Consider the following 26,904-nt stretch of genomic DNA (forward strand, 5'->3'; position numbering starts at 1 on the left):
AATGGAAGAATACAATAAGTGTATTATGTAATTAATAGAAAGTTTTTCAATTTAGTTATAAACAGTATTATTATTTAAAGTAACTAGTCAATTAACAATTGCAATATACAGGAAACAAAATTACTACTACTAGCTCATACTAGGTTATTAATTTTATTCATTGGATATAAAACTAATCATTTCATAAAAATCATTGATCTATATTTATGAAATAATTTTTTTATTTAACGTCACCCATTCTTTTAATCAACGGACTACATTAATTTAATGATTCTTATAGTTAAAATGATATAAACTATAATCGATACGGAACATCAAATAGAAAAAAGCTTAAAGATAATGACAAACAATTGAACGAAACGACTTATCGTTGACAACCCCACCATGCTACGTTAATAAATATCGATGACTCAAGAAATAAAAAAAAAAAAAATTACTAGGCGATAAATTACTTAAACTCAATCATCACATATTGACGTCACCATTCACTAAAAGAAAAAAAATATTATTAAAGTAATTATTTCACTTGTTTAAATAGATACCCAAGAAAAAATGTTTCTATATAATTATATATGATTATATATGGAATTGTATATGAGGTTATATATAATCATATATAATTATATATGACTATATATGGAGCAATATACAACCATGCAGGATTATATATAGTTCCATGTACAATTATATATAAGTATATAGAATTATATATAATCATACATGATTATATATGGAATTGTATATGAGGTTATGTATAATCATATATAATTATATATGACTGTATATGGAGCAATATACAGCCATGCAAGATAGTATATAGTTCCATATACAATTATATATAAGTATATAGAATTATATATAATCATACATGATTATATATGGAATTGTATATGAGGTTATATATAATCATATATAATTATATATGACTGTATATGGAGCAATATACAGCCATGCAAGATTGTATATAGTCCCATATATAATTATATATAATTATATATGCGTATATATAATTAACAGACATAAAAATTTTTTCTTTGAAAAAAAATTTTTTTTTGGTAATCACAAAAAGTGTAAAATGATGTTTATAATTACGTTTAAATAATTTTGAAATACAAAATTTGTCATATTTCCTATGAGATGTTTTGGTTTGCTCTGCTACTACCTAATAGTAAAATCATTATTTATTTTATTATTTAAATAAGTGTTATATTATAATGAAATTCGGTAAAATAAATAAATTATGAATAATTACTATCCAAATATATATTAAAATCAATTTTTATATTCCATTTATGATAAACTCATATGATACATTATGTAGATCATAGAATCATTATCATCTAAGACAGCAGCACAGCAGACAGACACTTCAAGACGCACGGAGATCACCAAAGTTAAGCAGCATTGAGCAGGGTTAATAGTTGGATGGGTGACCGCTGGTGTTATAGCTATAAAATTATATCTAGATATTTTTTTTGCATTAGATAACTATTGTGATTCCATATTCAAAAGTATATTATCTTCAATCGATAGAATCGAACTCTGCAGATAAGAACTATTCTCGGCAACTAAAAATAATATTGTTTTCTTTTAAGAAACCGTAACCAATTTGGCGCCGAATATTAATTTTTTTTCAGAAACTAAATGCCAAAAAATTGCTCATGAATTGCTCTTTCGATATAAACAGTTGCTCCGCTGCTATAATTAATAATTTATTAATTAATCGTAATTAAAAAATCAAAATTTAATTTCCGATTATCGCTAATTGTGAGGACTTATGTTAATTGTAATAAGTGCCAAAAAATTGCTCATCCTTTTTTCTATTGGGAATGATAGTTATTTTGTGCGTAAAATCGTTTTTAATTAATTAATACTATAAATACTTATATTGCACCTTTAAACCTGCGAATGACAATTGTGACGTCATCGTCGCGACAACTTGATTGTCGTTCTTATGAGGACAAGCTATAGTGATGTATTAAGTTACATGCGTATATGTCCATGTAAACAAACTTTTTATGGTTATTCTATTTAGGCTCAATGTTTAACTATGAAAGAATAATTATTTTTATGATGCTGAAATTATTAGATTATTGAATTACAGTACAAATATAAATAATGCTGTGAAGCAGGAAAGAATAGGAGTTACGGTAATTATTACGTGAAGCGTTCCACATTCACGTAACAGGATATTGGTAGGAAATGATTGAGGAAGGAATGTGGAGAGGATCATCTTAATGTGAGTTTATAGAATATGCGAGAAAAAATTATTAGATAGCTCGGACTGGGATTCGAACTCAGAACCTTTCGAAAACATGTCGGCTACTCTACCATTTGAGTGTTTCAGATGCATTAAAGGTAGAATCATCCCTTTACTGCAGGTCGTATTCACAAAACTCTGTCCAAAAATCTACTTTTACTATATAATGTAGTTTTAAGCTTAGACATAAGTCATTTTTATATACCTTCGACTTCACTCTCAAAACTTCATCAACGTTTGACCGAGAACTTACGTAGTATTCCAACAAAATTAAAGATACTTGACAAAAATTACTTATTATTTGGTGTAGTAAAGTTTGTCCCACCAGTATATTTGAATAAAGTCGGTCATTATGTAGCTTATACAAGATCGATCAACAATAATTGGGTAAAAATTGATGAATTGGTTTCAAAACCTAACCCTTGTAATTCTAAATCAACTAATATTAAAATTTGATTATTATTTTATGTTTTAATTTGCTAATATCTATTATATTTTAAAAACTAAATTATGGTGAAATGAAATAAAAATAAAGAATTGACCTGTATAGATAAAATTATTTTTAACTTCCCGCTAAGAAAATCGAAGATTTTCAAAAATCAGGAAGTTATTGTTTTCACCCCGTTTTACGAAAATCGAGTTTTCATCGAATCTCGACGTTTCGAGGTCCTAGGAAGCTTCCCTGACTATTCTCGCGATGGTGTCTGTATTTCTGTGTGTGTGTGTGTGTGTGTGTGTGTGTGTGTGTGTGTGTGTGTGTGTGTAAACCTCTTATAACTTTTGAACGGCTTGACAGATTTGATCGCGATTGGTGTCATTCGAAAGGGTTTGACCAAACTTAGATTTTGTATATACTTTGAAACGATTCGGACCGGTAGATTTTGAGAAATCGCAAAAAAATTACAAAAAAAAATTTTTTGAAATGTTGTTTCTTTGGAATTACTTTTAAATGGCTTCACCGATCAATTCCAAAATCTAATCATCTCTTAACATCAAAAAACCACGTCGATCACTGTAAGCCCGGTCAAAATCGGTTGATTCGTTCGTGAGTTATCGTTGACGAAAGAAAACCGAAAAAAGTGTTTTTTCGGAATTACTCAGAAATTTTTCGCTCTATCAATTCAAACTTGAACATTCTTCATGAAGCTTAAAAAACTGCGTCGAATGCTACCAACCGCGTGAAAATCAGTTCATTCATTCAAAAGTTATTGCGATTTGAAAATTCAAAAAATAATGTTTTATCAAACTTCTATCAAACTTTTGAGGTCGAAGAACTCAAAAGCATACAAAAGCTATTTTTTTTAAGCTCGGAGAGCTCAAAATAATACACAAATTGTATTGATGAGCTCGACGAGCTCAAAAACGTCATAAGTGCAATTTTAAGCGTTTAGGTATAGAATTGGCGGGAAGTTGCAGGGATGGCCTTCAGGGTCAACCGTTTTCCTAATTTTTTTTGATTTCATACACAAATAATCCTAAAAAAGTCAATTATTTAATTAGCAATTTGTAAAATTAGTTGTCACAATTGTCATTCGCAGGTTTAAAGGTGCAATATAAGTATTTATAGTATTAATTAATTAAAAACGATTTTACGCACGAAATAACTATCATTCTCAATAGAAAAAAGGATGAGCAATTTTTTGGCACTTATTACAATTAACATAAGTCCTCACAATTAGAGATAATCGGGAATTAAATTTTGATTTTTTAATTACGATTAATTAATTAATTATTAATTATAGCAGCGGAGCAACTGTTTATAATGAAAGAGCAATTTTTTGGCGTTTAGTTTTTGAAAAAAAATTAATATTCGGCGCCAAATTGATTACGGTTTTTAAGAATTTATATTTTTGTGTGAAGTAGTAGATTATTCGTTTAAAATGTAATCACTCAATTTAAGGTAGTACCTCTGATATCACAAGTGTCAAATATTCCATACAAAGCCTTATTTGATTTACGTAGTTAATTTTCCTATACAAAGTCGCATTAGAGAAAGAGAAACAGAGATAATTTTTGAAAGTTTTTTATAAATTATTATTATTACATGCTCTGAATCTGTACTTTTAATTACGCAAAGTATTCAATATGTTATTTCTTTACATCACCTAAATTTTTATTGAAATCTGAACGTCACTTTTTGTAAAATAAAATAAAAACTGTCTTTTCTCGTAAGCCCTAATGGTTAACCTTAAAACTTTAAAAGCTCAAAATTTTTAACTGGTTTTCTTGAGCTTTTCAAAAATTTAGTGGACTTATTACCTTACTATAATTTACTAATATACTAAATTTCATCAAATTCTGAACGGTAAATCTCTAACCGAGAGTACTGCCTTAAGCAAAATAAATGTTTCATTAAAAATCAAAAGAAAATTTTCGCTTTAATGAATTTCGAGAAGTATTTAAAATTTTTTTTATGATATCGAGAGTAGCAAAATCTTGAATTTATATGCCTTGTTTGAAAACAATAGTGCTTCGATTGAGAATTAAATTTTTCAATGAAGAACTTTCTGCTCTGCATCTTAGAGTTATAATTCTATGTTTCAAAACTCAATTTCTTAAAAGAGTTGAATATTTTGAAGAAAATATCTTTTTTTGTTTTTCAAAATGTGAAAGTATTATAAAATAGTCATTCAACCCACATGGTTATCAATAAAAATTAAAAAATATCGTAAACAGACTTTTAAGGGGACCCCGAAATTTAACAATTTTTTAGGATTTTTTTTCAATGAAAGTAATGAACAATATTGGTTCAAACTTTGTAGATATATTATATTACTTCTAAAGCATACAACAATATTATTTAAAGAAGAATTTTTTTAATTTGTTTAAAAATGGCGTTGAAGTAACCCTCAGACAATTTTTTCTGCTTCCTCATGAAAATGTTCAGTTTTGGCTCTTTCACATAAATGAAAACAAAAAACGAAAGAAATTTCTTAAAAGTATGAGTATAATTATCGCAGGACGAAGAATAAAGAAAATCGACAAAATGACGTGTTGCTGAAATTTACATTCCGAAAACAAGCCTTTTTTCATTATTTTTGATGCATTGAAAATAGGAATTATTCAACGTTAACATTTTTTTACCCCCTGCAATAGGCACTGTTGCACTGAATAACATTTTGAGACAATCGTTCAAGTAGTTTTTTTTTGCCTCACACCCCGCAGAAAAAAATAGTTTTAAGATAAATGAGCTTAAAGTTTTAATTTAGTATTACTTATCTTTGTAAACGGAAAGAAAATTATACTAAAAATTACCATATTAATATCGTAATCCAGAACCCGACTTTCAACATCTTAAGTTCTATTATTTTACATATTTTAGAATTTACTAGTGATATATAAATAATTGCGATATAGAATCGCATTTTTACGATACTATATTGTAAAAATTCGTATGTAACTAGTAAACTTTAAAATGTAAGATATAGTATATTACATACTTAGGCCAGTAAAATAAGAAAAGTCTCAGATCACATGTAATTGTTGGCCGAGGCGAAGCCGAGGTTGACAAACATGTGATCTGAGGCTTTCTTATTTACTGGCCAAGGTGTGTATACTATTTTTCTGCTCGACGTAGCCGGAATGTGGCAACTTTGTTTAGAGCAGCGGCCAGAAAGTTGCCACTTTCGGGCCGGAGGGCAGAAAATATAATTTAAAATGTTGAAAATCAGGTCCTGGATTACGATATTTCATATCGTAATTTTTGGTATAATTTTCTTTTCGTGTATCTGCTTCTGCGCTCATGGGTTAAATATGCTGTAAAACTTCAAATGTCGCGAACATCATTGAAAAAAAATTTACAATATGTTCTTAAAAGACTGTACGGAAATATAAAAAAAATGGATTTCTTGAAAATTATAGACAACCGACTCCTCTTAACCAAGTTTTTTATTTGGTTTCTTAATTTGGTATTATAAATTATTCTTTTAATAGAGTTTATTCATAAATAAAAAAAATAATAATTTTGTGGTAACGAGTCACCTGTCCGCTTACACAATTGATTCTAGACTGAACTAGTTAGACACTACATACGTAGTACGAATTATGATTTTCAATGGTTAATCTTCAATTTATTTCCTTATCATTCTGTTGGTTATTCATTTAAGTAATTTTCATAAACTAAATTGTCCTAGAGTCCCTAAATATCCGGAAGGTCATATATTTTTATTTAGTAAATATCCAGACAGTTTCCCGAGTCGAAAAAATGAACTTAAATCAACTTAAATCAATTGTTTTAGTATATAGCAGTTAAGTTCATTTAAGTTAATTTTTTCAACTCGGGTTGTTCTATTGAATATTTAGATGAAAATAATGGTATCGTATAACGATAAATAAAATGGAATTAAGATCTTCGGTGATCATATATAGGTCCATCAGAATACATAGATGCAAAGAACACAACATTAAACAATTCTAAGAATTCGTTACGGAACCTCGAAGGCGAGCTACTTTCTGTTCTCAGGGAGGTTGTAGAGTTATTTATAACCCGCTTCTCTGCGGTCTCTTCGTGTTTGTGCAAAAGATAATTATTATGGTGAATTTTAAAAGTACTTTCGCGAGTATGCTGCGGGCATGACTTACATAGGATTACTTACTATTTAATTGTGTTTATTATTATATTATTAAGGATCACTTAACAAAATAATGTCAAACACGTTTATGTTGATGTATGTAATGATAATATAAAGAAGTCGGCCTGATTTTAACAACTCAGTGAATCTTATTCTTATTTTACAACCATCATTTGCAGCTTTTATGACGTCGAAACTGTCGCTTTTAACCCTATCGACTTTAATACATTCCTGCTAAGTTCATTAGTTCAATTTTCTCAGCGACATAACACGACTAACTTATATTGTGATTCTGATTATCATTCTTTTTGCTTTGCGTATAAATACATGATATAATAAATTTTAATTGGGATTAAAAAAAAGATGAAAATTGTCTAAGTAATAATAGTCATTTTTGATATTTGAAAAAATACTATGAGTAGAGAATAAAAAGGAAGTGAACTGTTTATAAGAAAGTAAATTGGACAATGCCACAAAAGAATTGAGGTGAGACAATGTACTAAAGTAGATACAACATGTGTACTAGTTCCATGTTCATAGTAACGTTTCTCTCTTATACTACTCTTATTCATGGATATACAGCCTCCTATACTTATAAATATATATGTATATATATATATATATATATATATATCCATTTACTTATACAGATATAAATAAACACACATTAATTTCTCTGTCATTGTGATCACGAGGGTCATTTTAACCATGCTAAGTGCCTACATATACACCCACGGTTAGCTCTCAGTGTAGATGAAACAGATAACTCATTGGACAATGTGAATACTGTGTTCTTTCTTCACTGCATTTAACATCATATAATCCTGTCTTTATTTAACTCGAATGAACTAGAGATAAAAAGTCTGAGCGCACTACACGTTACGGTAACGTCTGCTTCAGCAGTTTATACCAGCGACAGTCTGAGTTGTACGACGCTCCAACTTTAACCTCTTGTGTCATATTATATTTTGTTACCTTGAATTCATGATGATAAGTGCTATTCATCTTAAATTTATTAAAGAGTATTTCCAATTGATTGTATAGAATTATAATTATAATTAAAACCTAATTAAATTGCATCCAACATTGGTTTGATTAGTGTACAAGATAAAGGCAAATGATAAAGACCTTTGTTACCACCGGACATTGGATATACACAAGCTCGGTACCTTGTTGATACATAAGGGTCCGAGTGAGTGATCTGAACTCGAACGGAAATCGCGGCGTGAGAAAATCAACTCACACAGTATCTGTGCGGCGCTTAGCAGCATGCACGTTGACTGGCACGGATACGGACATTAATCTCCCCACATCACCGCAAATATTAGAGGTCTTCAATATTCATTTTTAGGATTCGGTATCATTCTTTTCATCTTATTTATTTTTTTTTTTTTAAGAATACTGTGTGTCTAATAATTACTGTATGCATAATATAAACAATTGATAAATAAACAATTTGTTAGTGAAGAGTTTATTTACGAATAACTTTTAAGTTTTCGTTTTTTAAAAATTGTGTAAATGTAACGGAAGTTGTAATAACGATTAGTTTGTGAGAACAATGTTTAGAAACGATTGATCGAGTTAGTTAATTGGACCCGGGGCCATTCTATTGTGTGATGGAGCAAGTGACAAAGTGTCAAGAAAGTTTGACAATTTATTACGTGGGTCTTGAGAGTGAAGTTGGTTGAGTAATGATCATAAATAGATGCATTTTATAACAATGCAATATAAAAAAAAAAAAAATTAATATTAGTGCAAGGAACCATCAATGATTACTCATTTCCTTAACACTTTTTTTCACCGACTTTATTTATTTTGTATCCAAATTAATCTCTTTTATTGAAATTATGACCCTGTCTCTTTGTACTGCTCTTATTTCTGGGCATAGGAGTACTGGCAACGGCTCTAGTAAGGTAAATATTGTAATAAAATTGAATTTTTACAGTTATATTATTTTCTTTCTTTTAGATACCTGGAATAATATTTCAAAAAGAAACAAAATTAATATATTCTCTATTCAATTCGTTATAGTTTATTCTCAACTGGAGAGTCACGTAGATATTCAATGAGTCATTCTATTAGTTATTTCAAGTCAATGAAATATTTTCACGATGAAAATGAATAGAAAATAAATCATTTAAATACTCTGATCTCTATCAGTATTTATGAGAAAAAAAATTTTTTTTTTTTTAAATGAATTTATCTATTTATCTGTTTTAAAAGAAATAAAATTATGTCACAATATGAATTTTATTCGGAATAAAAATAGGAACGAAATTCAAACTAAATCATTGTTTCTTTGTATACTTCCTGATACAGGTACGATACAATTAATCATACAAATATTACGTCTAAGATATATATCCAATTTACTAGCATATTTATTTAAACATTATTGGATGGTACAATAATCTCATTCGATCTGTTTATTAAAATTAAAGTACAATAATATATGAACAAATTAATGTTTAAAACTTGTGAAAATAGATCCCGTAAATAAAAATTAATTCCAAATTTTCAATTTATGTACATACTGCAACTCAAGTTAGCTTTATATCAATTCAAAATAGATTTGATGGGAAAATAGTAAAACTAATTATCACCAATAACGAATGCAACAAATGTTTAAAAAATAAAGAAAAAACTTACATCAATTCACAATACAGTGAAAAAAATTAGGAAAACGGTTGACCCTAAAGGCCATCCCTGCAACTTCCCACAAATTCCGTTAATACCTGGCCATTTTTTTTGAGCTCTTCGAGCTCAAAAAAACAATCTGTGTGTTCTTGTGAGCTCTCCGAGCTCAAAAAGATACCTTTCCTATGCTTTTGAGCTCTTTGAGCTCAAAACTCTAATAGAAGTTTCATAGACACTATTTTTGAATTTTCAAACCGCAATAACTTTTGAATAAATGAACCGATTTTTACGCGGTTGGCGGCATTCTACGCAGTTTTTTAAGCATCATAAAGAATTTCTAAGTTTCAATTGGTCAAACGAGAAATTTCGGAGTAACTCCGAAAAAACACTTTTTTCGGTTTTCTTTCGTTCACGATATCTCTCGAACGAATCAACCTATTTTGACCGGATTGGCGGCGATCGACGTGGTTTTTTAAGGTTGAGAGCTGATTAGTTTTTTGAATCGATCGGTAGAACCGTTTAATAGTTATCCCAAAAAAACCACTTCTGAAAAAATTTTTTTTCCTATTTTTTTTTTTGGATTTCTCCAAATTTCTCAAAACCTATCGGTCCGAATCGGTTCAAATTTTCAGGAAATCTAAGTTTGGCGAAGTCCTTTCGAATGGCACCAACCGCGATGAAAGAGGTTCAACCGTTCAAAAGTTATAAGTGGTTTACATACTTACACACACACACACACACACACACACACACACACACACACACACACACACACACACACACACACACACACACACACACACACACACACACACACACACACACACACACACACACAGACATAGTGACACCCTCGCAGGAATAGTAAGGAAAGCTTCCTAGGACCTCAAAACGTCGAGATCTGATGAAAACTCGATTTTCGATAAACGGGGTAAAACCAATAACTTCCCGATTTTCTTAGCGGGAAGTTGAAAATCGAATCAGATTCATGTTATGTAATTCTTACTTGGAAAGTTCAATATTTGAGCATTCTATGGCGTGCGCAAAGTACTCTATTCTCGTGATAGTTAATCAAACTATAGCAAACGTGCGTGAAAGTAAACTGAAAAAAAATTCTCAACCGCTGTAGCGTGCATGGAAATAAAATTACTATAAGAAACGTATTTAATCTGTAGAATTGATGTTGGTGATTTCTGCCAATGTTCAATAGAAAAAAAATTCAATATTACGTTAAAAAGAAACATAATTAGTATACATTGAAGATTATACAAATATTGTTATTAATTTATGTAAATAGCGCAAAATTTTATGGATATGAAATAATTGCAAATATTTGATTAAGCTTAGCTGTGACACAATTAAAATTTCTGCTGTTTTTTACATAAGATTTGAATTTTTTCTGTTGAACATTGAGAATAATTCTTATAAAAAAAATCGTTCAATACATACATTTAAAATGAGAAACCCGGTAAACTTGAAATGACAACACTCAGAGGTTACATTCACTACAGGATTAGCTTACACGTGCTCACCTGTCGGCTTGTGTATATAGATTGCGCGCTCCGTCCTGTAGTGAATACGTCATAACCCGAAACTTACATCGACAATTAACACCTACCGAAATCTTTTATTTAATGATTATGTATCGAAAATATTAATCCTATGAATTATTGTTATTTGACAACTATTATAAAAATACATCTTATAAAATCAAAACTTAATAAATATTAATTTAATGCTTTTTCGAGCTTTTCGTTATTGCAGTATTTGATGTATGGATGGCTCAGTTTAAAATACTCAATGTTATACTTTTATTTTTTGAATTTCTTTTGGAAAATAATCTCATTTTTATTTATGATTTATATCTAGATAGTATGAAATGTCTTTCATGAATTTTATTTTACTATTTCCGTTTCTAAAAAACTTGTCTTACGCACAAAAAAATAAATTATTAGTTAAAGTATTCTTAATTCAAGAAAATATTTAGGAGAACCAAAATTGTATAAAAAAAAAGTACAAATTTTCTGAAACAAAGAGAGAATTCTTTCATTTAAAAAATTTGATACTTCGTTTCAGACGATATGAATCTTCCGAGATATTTTATTGATTCAAATAAAATTTTTTCTCAGCAGAAAAATAAAAAATTCTTGCTTAAAAAACCAATTTTCTTTGCTCAACAAAATTTTTTGGAAAATGAAAATTTTCCGTGTAAAGAAGATTTCTTCTTGTTTCAAAATAACTTATGTCTACCTAGAAAATTTTCTTAATTCAAGTAAATCTTTTTTTTTTTGTGAGCATAATTTTCAAGAATATTTGAATCAGAATTTTTATTCGAATCAAAATTACAAAAATTAAATTCCTGAAAATATTTTTTAGTACTATCCAGCTCTAGCTACTGAAGTTGAAAAAAATACAAAATCGGTATTTATGAAAAAACTGACATGGATTTAAAAATAGTTCAATATTTCATCTATTATAAAAACTAATTTTTACAATTTCTGACATTAACTCCAAATGAATCTTCACTAATTTTTTAATAGCTAACGATTATGGCAGTATTTTCAAGGTGATACGATTACAAATAGAATTCTAATCCGTTATAGCCATTAGTAAAAAAAAGTTCAAGAAAATGAGTGAGAAAAAGGGAAACTTCTAAGAAAGGACAAAAAGGGAAAGCAAAGAGGACGAAAAGTGATGATACTTAGAGTACCGTTTCTCGGATAAGCGATCTTGGTAACCAAGATCACTTATAATAAAGTGAGTAGAGTAAAAGGCTTTAAAATCATACATGAAAACGAAAAGAAAAGGAAAAGAAGGAATAATGAAAAGAAGAGGAAGAGAAATAAAAAAGGTGGTACGATGATCGAGAATAACACGCGGGGGGTCTTTACTGACGATAGAGGGGGAGTGGGGGTTAGCAAAGCCGTAAGATCCGATTGGTTCGCGCCTCGGCCATATTATAAGTGACTGCAGTCCGTGTTAGTTGATGTTAGCTTGAACCACCAAGAGAGTCGTATCAAATTCGTTCATACATTCGTACTTTACAATTAATGATAACGCGTTAAGCTAATTTTTTATGACTCGATTATAAATATAATGATTATGAAGCTTGGTTACAACATACTCCAACTTTCATAAGTTAATTTAACAAAATAAAATTATTAGGAACTTTATACTGAACTGAAAAATTTTTCAAAGTTTCAAAAAAAATTGTTAAATACTAAGCGTGTGTGAAATTTGATTAATTCAAAGTATTAGTGCATCGGTTGTGTATATTACTTAAGTGTTTGAATTCTATTGTTAATCTTCTTAGAAACAATTGAATTAAAAAGGTTATATCTGGTAAAATTGTCTTCAACTGAATCACTTAATAGCATAGGTTCGTATTATTAAAATTGTATTTTTAATAAAAAAGTAACATTGACCTAATTAATCGAATAGTTGAGAACAAATGTTAATAAAATTTATTAGTGTATATATTAACCGTATATTCTGCGAAGAAATGATTAAATCAAGATACAGAAACAATAAGGATATTCGTTTTTGATGTAAGATGTACAATATGATATTGCAGATAGAGTAAATTTATAATTTTTTTTTGTATAGCTGTCCGCTTATATTGTAAATGTATACAGTTTAAGATATGTTAAAATATTGTGTTACAAATAATAGTTTTAGCTCTTCGGTTAAACTTTATTTTTCTCCTAAATTTTTTAGATTCTACCCACTTAAACAGGTGTTCATGTGAATACAAGTTATTTATGCATAAACACATGTATTTTTATAGCTGATTAAAATAGTTTCCTCATTGTTGTATATTTAAGAATCTATAGAATAAAAAAACTTATAAAAGCTTTGATGTTCTTTTACATCTAAGTCTAATTTTCTTAAGAAAGAAAAGTTGGGAATTTTTTTATGTTAAGTTTGTACCATACTGTTGTTATATTAAAAAGTTTGTAACATCAAAGATTTTTATACTTAACAATTGACTATAGAACATCTTATCTAACCATAAAATAGATTCGTATAGTTACGAGATTTTAGATTACTTTAAACGAATTTATTTCTCATTTTTTTTAAGCTTCGTCAGTTCCAATCACAAACTACTACTATATTTCTTCTCTATTCCTGATACTGAGTGTGAACTTTATACTACTCGTGTACCAATTCGTAATGTGTAGAGTTTTCTAGATCTTCTGAGTGGGGCAGAACCACGTGTTTTCCTGAGTGACTAAAAAACAGCCGTAACATAGGTTTTTTTTTTTTTTTTTTTTTTTTTTTTTTATCGAGTTTAATCAATATTAAAAATATGTATGTAGTTATTCAAATTTTTGAATAGATAATGAACATAAACTACACACTGGAAGTTTTTCACGCATTTCATAGTTTATTATTTAGTATGTTATTGTGTTCTCAGGTGTTTTCAGATAAAAATTATCTTGATCAACAATAATACTTACTGTTACAGCTCAAAGTCTTGTATTGAACTTTACCATATTGATGTTAATATAGAATAAATAATACGGAATTCTGGTTGTTTAATACCGTTAATAATTCCGAAATAAATAGTTTTTGTATATCTGATGAAAACATTACACATAACACATAGTAGTGTCAATCATATTAATGTTAAATTAACACATTTGAATTGATATAAAACTAATAAATGTTGGTATTATTCATGTCTTACGGCTCAATTGATAACTTTATCATCGCTACCAATTAATTTGAGTTTCCGGGTCGGATATACAACTTGATATTCTCATGAGATTAAATATAATACTAAGTATCAGTTCATAAGAAGCCCGCACTTCTTGTGAAATGTCAACGAGTCTTAGTATAAGCGTTCGAAATAGTTTAAAATTAAAAAAAAAAAAGCAGCATTTAATTAAATTATAAATAATAGTGTATAATTTGGAAGATACTAATTATAAATGAATGAAATAAAAATTAGCAGTAAAAATTCAGTAAGATAAATAAGCATAAGTGAATAAAGAGAATGAATGAGCAAAACGAAAAAAGGAACTAGAAACCCTCACAATATAATCTGCAGGACGCCAAGCTGTCTGCCGTAATACTGATCCCCACCACTTGACATTACAGAAGGAAGGAGTATGATTGCCTCCCCTGCGCGCGCATAACTAACAGAGCCAGGCTCTGTCCTACATACATTACATATTATATGATACATGCTTATACTTTATACTAAGCTAGCCTGCAAGCGTCTTTGGACGATTTCTGTAGATATAAGTACGCGTCATGTGAATACGTCTGTTTATCCCTCTTACTTGCTCTTACATTGAGAAAAGACAGAATAAGTATGGAAAAACAAAAGAACCTCTGTGCTTAAAGTTGATCACCTCGTATGTTTCTTTTTATACTAACTCAACTGTTCAACACTCAAGTGAAGAAAAACATTAAACAAGTATACTAACTGATCGACTGATACATTCGAAAGATGTACCATGACCTCGTCAATGTTCTGATCGTATATTTTTTATTTTATCACAGCATCCTTTACTTGCATCCAAGAAGGTTCGTTGACTTGCTGAGCTTATAAAACGCATTCACAAATTGCTGTATGATGAATCTTAACAAGTCAAGAAAAAGATTATAATGCAAAGAATGTTTGATACTATTTGGTACTGAGTGGGATTGAGAGAACTTGATTAATTAAGCGCTTATAGTCTTATCTGTTTTTGAAACAGGAAGGTCAACAGTTTAAAAAATGTATACCAAGGTCATCAGATAAACTTTTAATATCTGAAGGCTACTGGATCAGATCCGTCGTTTAAGCTCGTTGCAATAAATACATCTTTTAATTTTCTTATTTACTAATGACGGGTTAATATATTGTTTATAAATATAACTATTTACATATTAATACTTTGACATTGACGTCATTAATTCTGTTATTTGCGTCTTACTCCAAATTAAAGATCTTTGACATATTTCATAATTTGTTTGTATTATAAGTTATGATTGTTATAAAAAAAACCAGATCGTTTGTTTGTTAAAGAATTACTTTTATCTTGGTTTTAATATTCTTGATTCATAATTTTTATTTATCTTTAATCGATTACTTATTATAATTCATTCAAATTTATTTTCAGTAGATCGAGCTTTTTTATCCAAGTATAAATATGTAACTTTAAAAATTAAATCTATATATACATAAGAGATTTCCACCTATGTATTGACTCATTTGATAGGAATATTTCTTTCATCGAGTAATATAAAGATCTGCTAAAAGCGGGTTTTACGAAATTCCACCCGCAAGGGGTGTTGTAGGGGTGTTAACAATGAAAAATTCCCGTTTTTAAAATATAGCTCCTACAGGCTCCAAATTTAGTAGGAATCGTCTATATGTGATGTAGAACTGATTTAAGAGCGGATTTTATGACAACCTACCCCTAATAAGAATTGCGTGGGTGGGTGTTGAGAATAAAAATTTTTAATTTTCAAACTATAGCTTTTATAGACTCGAAATTTGGTAGGAATCTTTTATTTGTCATGTAGAGATCATCTCAAAACGGATTTCAATAAATTCTAATTTCGATAAGAATTGCGGGGGTGAGTGTTAGAATTTTTAATTTCAATTTCCAAAGTATAACTTCTACTGACTCCAAATTTGGAAGAAATCTCCAAGTGTAATGTTAAGTTCAGTTAAGGATGGATTTTATCAAATTCCAACCCCAAAAGATATTGCGAGGGCGTTAACAATGAAAAACTCTTATTTTCGAACAATAGTTTCTACGGACTCAAAGTTTTGTGGGAATTTTTTATTTATAGGTAGAAATAATCTCGATCAGGATATTACGAAATTCCTCCTCCATATAAGAGTACGGGGCTGTTAATTGTCAAAAAATTCATGTTTTTAAATACAGATCCGACAGATATAAAATTTGATAGAATCTTAAGAGAAGCAAGAAATTTCTGGGATAGCCTCCAGGGTCAACTGATTTGAAAATTTATCCTTTTTAATTATTAGATACCAGCTAAAAACGAATTTCGCGATAATTGACTTCATATGCAGGTTCTGTCAAAGTAGTGAGTAGAATATGAAAAAGTTTTCGTTTATAAGCTAGGACTTCTTGAGACATGAAATTTTTGTATATTAAACTTTAATAAATTTTACTAAAAATTTCCTTACAACAATCGTCTCTTTGGCAGCGGGGAAAGTCATTGTAAGGTTTTCAAAACTTCACATTACATGTGGTTATTCAGTCAACGGACTAAGAATTTTACATACATGTAATTTTTGCTGATCACATGACTAATGAATTGTTTTTTTTTTTTTTTTTTTGTCGGCCGGACCCCCATCGAGACAGAAGTCTGAAAAGCGGGGTTAAAAAAAAATTGTTTTTATTGTGGGATCGCGGAAATGTAACAAATTAAAATGAATGCATTTTCCAAACACTTGATATGTGAAAAAAAATTTGGCTAATATTGAAATAGAATTCGTAAAAAACATGTAAAATTAATTTTTTATAAAAATTGATGTCACTGAGGAAATTTTAATAAGCAGAAAAATTCGTCGCACTTAAAGCTTTAGGCAGATTTCATCACTTATGAGACCTGCAACTTCATTAACTGAAACTTTCAATGCTTATTTGGAATCTGTGCAAATCAAAACAATACTTTAATTAAATTAATACTTAAATTAAATTTCAAGTCTAGAACTATAAAAATACATTTCCATAAAGCGCCCAGCGGAGCGGGCGGGTAACAGCTAGTGGTCTAAAAATTTTAAAAAATTCTCATGAGAATATTTTCCGAATAAGTCACCGAATTAGATCCGGTGTGTGAATCATTTCCTTTAACAGTTCCTAAAATGACCGTATCAGATAAGACGCTTATCATTAATACGGTTTATTGACGGAAATTTATATTTTTGTGAATTATTATTTTTTTTTTTTTTTTTTATATGAATTGATTAATTATGCAATGTTTTAAGTCGAGTTATTTCAGAAGATAAAGTTAAAAATACTTTTATCGAAATTCGAAGTGGGAATGTCCTATCTAGCTGATTTGCCACGATATATTTATTTTATGAAATAAAACGTCCTGATGTCGATAATCACGTCGCGGGAAATCGCAACAATCTTTTTAGCTCGACAGTGTTGCCAAATTCATTTTAAGCACACAAAATATTTTATAAAACTAAAATTAACTATAAAAATATATTTTTTTTTAATTTCATTTAGATTTTTGACAAAATTACAGTTCCATCAAATCTTTCATTATTAAATAATAAAAAATACTTAAATATTTACTAGAAATCTTGAGCTAAATAAATTGAAAGTGCAGTTGTGAGAACAACTTTGAATTAATAATGGATAAGTTCTTAATTAATTAGCATCGATAATTCAGATTGTGTTTTTAGTATTTCAAATCAAAGTTAAAATGTAAGGATTTTCTCAATATCGTGAGAAATTAGAGATTAAAAGTATGTATTCTTGCTGGTACAGCGAAGTCTCTATAACATTTTCGTCCTAAAACTTTGACTCCCGAACATCTTCACCCAAAAAGTAGTGGGGAGGATAGTCTGCTGCCGTGTATTCTCTTTAAATCCTTGAATTTTTTAAACCTTAAAATAAAAGTTGTAGGGACTCCACTGCATTCAAAATAGTTCATGTGTACCAATACCAATATTATAATACTCATTGAAATATTTGCTAATTAACTTCAACGTGGTCGATTAAATTATTTGTAAACTTTCATTTCGTTGAAAATCTTATATCATTACAATATAGTCTATTTGTAATTTTAAAGAAATTGTAAATTTTTTAAAAGTTCGTATTTTTCAGTATGTTTTTTGAAAATCGAATTTTTATCCAATGTACCCGGGAAAAAATGAATTTACCTAATCATATATATTTATATATGATTATATATTGAATATATAGAATTATATATCATTATATCTAAATTTTTATGTAAAATATATATAATCATATATAGACTAATATATTGTATGTATATTTTATATAAGACTGTATATAATCAGATCTGAGTTATCTAGGTCTATATATGATTATATATAATCTATATATAATTAGATCTGATTAGACCTGAGTTACCTGGGGCTATATATGATTATATATAAATCTATATATAATTAGATCTGATTAGACCAGAGTTATCTAGGGCTATATATGATTATATATAAGTCTATATATGATTATATCTGATCATATCTAATTGATATTCCAGCTGTCAGGTTATAAAAAATGTCAAAAGAAAATTGCTATTTTTGCTTTTGATTTTAAATAAATATTTGTTAACTGTTAACAAATATTTATTAACATTTAATAAATCGTATTTAATAAATAATTTATTAACTGGTAATAAATATATATTAAATCCCATTATGTTAAGAAATCACTTATTAACAGTTAATAAAGCTCATTAAATATAAACAAATCATTCTATCAATATCAGTGTAACTATACGGAAATCATATATAATTATATATGAATCATATATAATTATATATGAATCATATCTAATTATATATGAATCATATATAATTATATATGAATCATATCTAATTATATATGAATCATATCTAATTATATATGAATCATATATAATTATATATGCATTTTGTGATTACTATAAAACATTCTCTGTTTTCATCTCAGAGTCTGCTACTCCAATGATTAATAATTTTTTAAACTATAGTTTTTTGTGGATGAAATAATGGAACTGTATTAATTAATTTAACTTATAAAAATCGATTATGTATTCGATTTGCATTAGTTGTAGGTATTTCAAGCTTTACTCTTCCAGTAAGTCTCGTAGGTAAACAAGTGGCGTGTTAGTCTTTAAAGCGTCAGGTCCCCGGTTCGATCCCCGCTCACGGTGAATTTTTTTTATTTTTATAGAAATAATTATATATAATTATATATGATTATATATGATCAGATCTGGCCAATTTTCAGGTCTAATTATATATAAGTGATTATATATAACTATATATAATTAGGCAAATTCATTTTTTCCCGGGTATGCATTTTAATGTTCCAAAAAGCTATTCCGACCACTTTCAAAGTAAAGTCAAAAAAAATTCATTGGAAAAATATAAAGAATTGTATTTTTTTTTTTCATATTCTTTAAATCTTATATCTTATAGAAAAAGATGCAGATGGTAACCGATTTTATAAATATTTGTATTTTTTTATTTATATTTTTTACCTTTTGTTTTTTTAAATTTTTTTATTTCTACTCATATATTCTAACACACAATATTTAATTAAATGTTTAAATATTTTTTTGTCAACTACAAATAAAAATATATCATTAAAAACATAAGAGAAAAAAATTTTTCGGATCAAGCCAGATATAACTATGAATGAATCTTCCTCATGTGCTTGAATATATGTTATGTGTGTTTTTATCTTATGATATCTTTAGAACGATTCAGCCGATTAAGATCAAGTTTCAGGCATTCAAAACGGCTTTTCGAAACTTAAATCTGATTAAATTTTTAAATAAAATTCGATTGGACGAGTAGTTTCGAAATAATTTCAAGAATAGACATAATATTTTAACCTCCCGCGAGGAAAATCGTATATTTTCAAAAATTTGGAAAGTTATATTTAGTTTTGTTTAACTGTGAGTGTAATTTTAATTTGATATGTGGCATTCAACAGAGCTCATAGCTAAACTTAGATTTTCCCAAAATGTCAACGTAGTCGGTTAAGTCAATTTTTTAATAGTTTCAAAAATATACTATATGAAAAAAATTTTGTTTTTTTAAAATAAGTTTGAAACTGTGAAATTGAATGGTTTTAAAATTTGATCAGTTCCAAATTTTCCGAAACTAAGCCTATTATCGCAAACTTAATTAAAATTACTGATGGAAAATCAGAGATTTATAAGAACGATTTGTAATTATGAGTAAAAAAAAAAAAAAACAAAATTTTTTATAAAACAACATGAGCATCAACAATGCAAAGGCCAATAAAGATCTTTTTATTTTTGAATAATAATAAATCTAAACTTAAATAGTGAAGCTGTCAATAAAAAGTTAGTAGTTTTGTTTGATAGTCTCTACTTATTTCCATCATCTTCGAAGATATTTTTGGTCAACTCAGTGAAACCGATTAATGATCAAGAAGGGATAGTCGTCGAGCAAGCCTTAACAATATAGTTTGCATGAGTATTTACATGGTTAATAGATATCAGAAACGTCAAAAGTTCTGCCGCCGGCTCGTGGTCGGCTGATTTATAAGCGTCTTCTTTTTGGGCGCCACTCTTGGCTTTTACCCAGCAAGCTACGGTGTATATATTGTATGGTCCATATCAAAAGGCATATGTTCTATGGTAAAATCCACAGAACGGCGGGCAAGCTTCTAATTAGAGGCTCGACCCTCTCTGTATTTCATGAAAGTCCGCAAAAATACACAAGAATAGCAGAAGACACGCATTACGCGCAAACTCATGCGAGTGAGTAATTTTATTCTTTTCTTTATTTTTTTCCTTTCTTTCTTTTATGTCGAGAGTCTGTGCGGCAACTCGTCTTCATGATTGAGTCATCCTTTAAAGAAAGGACCACCTGTTGAGAAGAATTGATCTATCTAGTGATAATAATTCTTTTTTAAGCCTCAATCACTTTTTAAATTTATTTTATGACAATAACTTTTTATTTTTTTATCTCAATAACTAAACATTATTCAACAATGTATAATTTAACAATTCATAAATCTGAACATAACGTTAAATAAACATATTTAGATCTACAGTAAATAAATAATTAAATTTAATTATTTTCTTTCATAATGATGAAAGTAACATTAAAACAACTATAGAAATTTTAAGACATAACGATCACTACTAAAACTTATTAGAGAAAAAAAAAACAAATATAAAAGAAATATAACTAAAACTAAAGAAGCTTGTCTTTTGTGTAAAATAATTGTATTTTTGTAAAATTTAACAAAAATTTAATGATCGTGAGATCCCATGAAGCAAATTATCACCCGACAGCTAATTATACGAACGGCTTTTGGTACTTAGAGAAAAAAAGTTTTACCTCTCCCCCACCCTCAAGTGCAGGAAAAAAATTCTAAGAATTTAGCAACTAAAAATAAAATCCCACCCGAGAGCGGTGATTATATACTCAAAAAAAAAAGAGAAAAAAAAGTAGGGAATGAAAGGCACTCAAGAGTATGATAAAGAGAGGAAGAAGATAAAGAAGCAAGGAAGGCAATAAGCAAGAAAGAGAAAGACCGGTTAATGAAGTCGTCGGTTGAGAACGTTTACAGGTGGAAAGAAAGGAACTCGATACCTGCGTGTGGTCCATTCATAGTATGCCGACAACTTCGTAACCTTTCGTTATTCTTGTACACACACAAATTCAAACACACACGAATTCATAAACACACGCAAAAACATACACATCTTACAGCAATCTTTAGAATTTCCCACTGATCCTGCAGAGTTCGAAGATGCTATTAAAAGTGTAATTTCGATCTCTTTAAAGTTTAGAAATACTATGTAGGTCTTTAAGATATTTTGTAACGATTATTTATAACTTCCTTCTCAGAGAATTATGAGATTTTTTAGAATTTTTACTTTAATTTTTCGGAACTTGAGATTTCATCAGAAATTAATATTTGAAAGTTCTAAAGTCCTTTCTGATCGTTTCCAAGATTAAAATGTGCGTGTAACAATTTTTACTATAAATTTGCCACAGTAAAATATATTACTATTAATATATTAATATTTAAATAATAATCTATTTAATAATGTTTCAGATAAAAAAATTTTTTATTTAGATCGTTTGTTACAATTTCCTATTTATTCTTATGGATTTAGAATTTCTTATCGACAGTAGACTTTTTTTTTCAATTTTATTTCGTCAAATAAAATTTTTTCTGGTAAATCTCTATAGGTAGTCCATTATGCCCCGAGTATCACGTATCGAACTAACACTCAATTAATACACCAAAACCTATAATTAAATTATTTTTTATTTAATTTTTTAAAAAGAAACTGTCGACTGTCCTATCCTATATATACTTATTACTAACTGTGCATGAAACAGATACAATCATTCTAATAAAAAAACTGTAAAAGTTCTAATAAATGAACTGTTTTTTAAAATTAAATAAGACTTTTTTCAGCTAAATAAATATGGTGCATTTGAATATAGTCTAATGAATAAATTGGAAGTTAAATTATAAAAAAAAAAAAGTTTATTTTTAGTATATTGAAATCTCTTTTACCCATTAAGCTTATATTTATACAAAATGTAAAAATACTCATAATTTGTTTTAGATAACATGAATTTCGTTTCAATCAATCTAATTGTTTCAAAATTATATAATCATATGAAATTTTCACACGCGGGTCATTGTACGCCGAATTGATCACTTTATGATATGAGATAGTAATGTTAAGAATATTTTCAATCTATGCGGGAAGAAACATTTTTTTTGAAAAATATGGACATTCTTGTGACAAAAGATTAATTTGTTGGAAATTTTCAAAAATTTTATTTCTTAGCTAAAGAAATCAAAATTTTTCTCACAGTAACTTTCTTGTTGGAAAAAAGTTTATTTGATTCGGAAAAAAGCAATTTTAAATAGACAAATTGAGAATTTTCATCCAAAATAGTTTTTTCTCAAATCGAGAAATCTTTTTTTCAACAAGAAAGTTACTGTACTTAAGTAAAATTTGTATTTCTTTGGCTAAAAAATAAAATTGTTTAAAATTTCCAACAAATTAATTTCTTCTCTCTTAATCGATCAAATCGTGGTATGCGGCATTCGAAAAGATTTCTCGAAATCCTTGTAATTAGAAATTTTACATTGCGAGAAGTTCCAGGGATGGCCTACAGAGTCAACTCTTTTTCAGATTTTTTTTGTTTTGTGAACAAATTAAAGAAAATTCACTGTTTTTAGTCAGGTACTATCAGAGATGCAATGCTCGGTTAACAAATAAACTTCTCATCTAGAATTGAAACAATAACTTCTTTGTTTCTGAATAAGAAATAAATTGCATAAGAAAAGTTTCAAAAACGTTTCAGAATATGTGGAAGTACATTTCAGTTTAATAAAAGATTTTTCTACTATTTTGTATAAAAAAACTAGTCTTTGAACCGAAAATAAAAAGTTGTTAAAAGAAATGGAATTTTTCTTCATTGAAAAAAATTGTTCTTGAATGAAAAATTTGATTGTATCAACAATAATATACTTTTAATTGAAGAATGTAAATCTCTCAAGTCAAGATGACGAAATTCAAAGCTAGAAATTTTTTAAACAAGGCAACCGGTTGTTCTTAAAATTAATTTTCTCGAATTAAGAACATTTCTTTTGGATCAAGAAAGTATTTAAATTTGCGTAGCAAATATCTAAAATACATGTAACTAAATTTTTCAGATAAATGTAAGTTAGGATAGGCCGAGAAGCACCGCTGTCCATCTTACAGCAACAAAGAAAGTTTATTTCTAATGTATATATAACTCAAATTTGTGATAAATACAGCAAATTAATAGCAAATATAAAATTTTTAATGTTATGCTACTAAATACTCCTACAACATCCCCAGACGTGCTAACAGAGCACTAGGGAGGGGTAGATAAGATAGGCCGAGAAGCACGCTGTCCATCTTACAGCAACATAGAAAGTTTATTTCTAATGTATATATAACTCAAATTTGTGATAAATACAACAAATTAATATCAAGTATAAAATTTTTAATGTTATGCTACTAAATACTCCTACAACATCCCCAGACGTGCTAACAGAGCACTGGGGAGGGGTCACAAATTTAAAAATAGATTTTGTTTTAATTTTTCAGATAATGCAAGTTCATCACCAACGACAACCCTCATCATTATCTACTACTAACTTATCTGTGAAGCTAGCAACATCTATTCCAAGTGCACGAAATCAGCATACTTGTCAACCAGTGAATCTTCTATCAACATCTATAACGACAATGTCAGGAAGGATAGTCAATTTTTCTTCACCACTATACATCAATAGAAACTTCGTCTCTTCATCAGTGCTTTTATCTATTATTGCTTGGTCTGTCACAATACTATTGATATCGTCTTGCCTTGATGTTGCTGACGCTGGTTTAGTCATGGGTCATTCACTTGGCAAACGGTCCTATTTCGATTTAGGCTGCAAGGGTGTATATGACAAAAGTATCTTCGCACGACTTGATCGTGTTTGTGAAGATTGCTTTAATCTGTTCCGAGAACCTCAACTTCACACTCTATGCAGGTGATAATTTTTTTTTTATTCATATAAATTTAATTTCTATGATCACAAATGGGTCACATGATCGGATTTAATTGTCCACTAAAAATGAGATAAACCAGGCTCCTGTAAATATCGATGGCTACTGATTAAAAATATATACATACAACTTTCAGTACGTAACAGATGGAGTAGTAGTTATGCATATCTGAATATATTTTTATACATATATGTATCCGCAAATCCCATCATAGACTTTGGTTTCAATGCCTCCAATCGAACAGCTGCTGCGCTTTAGCACACGTATAGAAACGGAATAAGATTTCTTTTCTATTTATAGCTAATACCTTACACCACGTCAACTTGCACTGATATATTGGTTTTTATCTACGTACAGAGAAAAAGTTTTTTCAAAAACTTCTTATAAACAATAAATGTTATTGCACAATATCTCTTTTTTTTTTTTTTGTTTTTAATAGTTATATAGATCACACTGTCTTCTGAAGATTCGCTATTTTCAAATATAATATTTCAATTGAATAAGTTATAGACTAATTAAAGCTTACCCCAATATTCTAAATGAAAACAATAAGTAGACTATGATAAACTTTTATTGGAGAGTTGCGTTATAAATAAACCTTTGCAGAAAGGACTGCTTCACGACATACTACTTCAAAGGATGTGTGGAAACATTATTGATGCAAGATGAGATTGAACAATTTAAAAATGCAATCAAACAACTCCATGGAGCTGATCCTGGGGTTTAGGTAGTTTTTTTATTTATCTCAATTTCATTTTTATTTATAAATTTGGATATTAATTTTTTTATTATTTTTATTTTAATAACATAATATTTACGCCAATTATAAAATAAACTAATAAATATTATTTTTATCTCATGCTTGAAGCGATGAATTGAATTATAAAAGCTTACTAAAGATTTAAAGCTATGATTGAATGTTGGGCAATTTTTCACTACTTGAGGAAAATGAATAAATGAAAATTTAATTTTCAACTAACACATTCCGACATCTACGCTGTATATCTTTCTTTGGTATATTAATTAATCAAATAACTAATCAATTAAGATTTACTAATACTACTACCATCGAATGTGATATAGCATAATTAACGATTCTGCATGACAGTAATTTTACATCCAATAAATCTAGATCTTAAATACATATATTTTCCATACTCTTTTCGCATGTTAATAATAATATACTATAAAATATTAATTTAACTAAAACAATATTTAGTTTCTATTAAATTGAATGAATATAATTTGATTAATACATTATTTTTTTTTTTTTTTCTAAACAGGCAAGATTGCTTCAGGACTAATTACTTTAAGAGTTGTACTCAAGTTCTAACTCTTGAGGATGAAGAGGAAAAATTCCAGGAAATGATAGAATACCTCGGTCGCAAAAAGTAAAAGAAAGATACTTACAGTGCATATACGCCGGTACCAGAGAACAGAAATAAGTCACGGATACACAAAAGTTACAAGATAACTATTATCAATTACCAAACATTCATTAAACCTTACTACAATACAGCAGTTCGTTGAAAATTTTTATCAACACTACAATTCTTGACAGAATTCCAAGTTTCGTCGTGCCTGGCGACTTAAGCGGAACGATACCGAAGATCATACATCCTTGTTACAAATTCTAGTCGACAAATATATTTACGATGTGTTAATATGCCGCATATTATTGAAAAAAACAATGTTAAACGCTATTATAATTATATTAACTTTATTATTAAAAAATATATATATATATATATATATATATATATATATATATATATATATATATATATATATATATATATATATATATATATATATATATATATATATATATATATATATATGTATGTATAGAGTGGTCGTTAAAAATTTGATTTTTTTAAGTCCATAATTGTTAACTTTTAGCTTCTTTTTAACAACAAAAAACTTTTTGTTCTAAAAAAAAACATTCGTAAATCTGTGTAACCAAATTTGACTTGATTTACTATTCAAAAACATAAAATATTAATAAGTTTATAAGCGCCTTTTCGACTAAACCCAGGGAGAAAAGTTGATTTCGTAGTCAGTGTACCAATAATTTTAATCATCGAGTATCTGTAATTATTCAGTTGTTTGAAGCCGTTGACTTATGAATTTTTTAACGTTTCTAATTTAAAAACAATCTATTAGATAAAATCTACG

At 28.4% G+C, this 26,904-nt stretch overlaps 2 protein-coding genes across 8 annotated transcripts in view; one reads left to right on the forward strand and one right to left on the reverse strand.

Annotated features, from left to right (window-relative positions):
• LOC123263409 (ion transport peptide-like) overlaps positions 1-26,401 on the forward strand; it is a 40,214-nt gene extending 13,813 nt beyond the window's left edge. For 2 of the 5 annotated variants that reach the window (XM_044726166.1, XM_044726164.1), the window contains exons 2-4: positions 24,280-24,710; positions 25,333-25,453; positions 26,010-26,401. In XM_044726166.1, coding sequence (XP_044582101.1) covers positions 24,283-24,710; positions 25,333-25,453 — 549 coding nt within the window. In that variant the 5' untranslated portion in view covers positions 24,280-24,282 and the 3' untranslated portion in view covers positions 26,010-26,401. Of the gene's footprint in view, positions 1-7,749; positions 8,745-12,437; positions 12,848-24,279; positions 24,711-25,332; positions 25,454-26,009 lie in introns of those variants that run through there. The other 3 variants (XM_044726161.1, XM_044726165.1, XM_044726162.1) reach the window with 3 other exon arrangements.
• Positions 1-26,904, reverse strand: part of LOC123263383 (peroxisomal leader peptide-processing protease) — a 78,815-nt gene that overhangs the window by 37,192 nt on the left and 14,719 nt on the right. The window contains exon 1 of one of the 3 annotated variants that reach the window (XM_044726108.1): positions 13,929-14,549. The exons of 1 other annotated variant lie outside the window; for it this stretch is intronic. The gene's annotated coding sequence lies outside the window, so the exon portion shown is untranslated. Of the gene's footprint in view, positions 1-10,917; positions 11,009-13,928; positions 14,550-26,904 lie in introns of those variants that run through there. One more of the 3 variants, XM_044726109.1, reaches the window with a different exon arrangement.

Source organism: Cotesia glomerata, linkage group LG4 (genome assembly GCF_020080835.1).
Source record: "Cotesia glomerata isolate CgM1 linkage group LG4, MPM_Cglom_v2.3, whole genome shotgun sequence".
In the NCBI taxonomy this organism is placed as follows: domain Eukaryota; kingdom Metazoa; phylum Arthropoda; class Insecta; order Hymenoptera; family Braconidae; genus Cotesia; species Cotesia glomerata.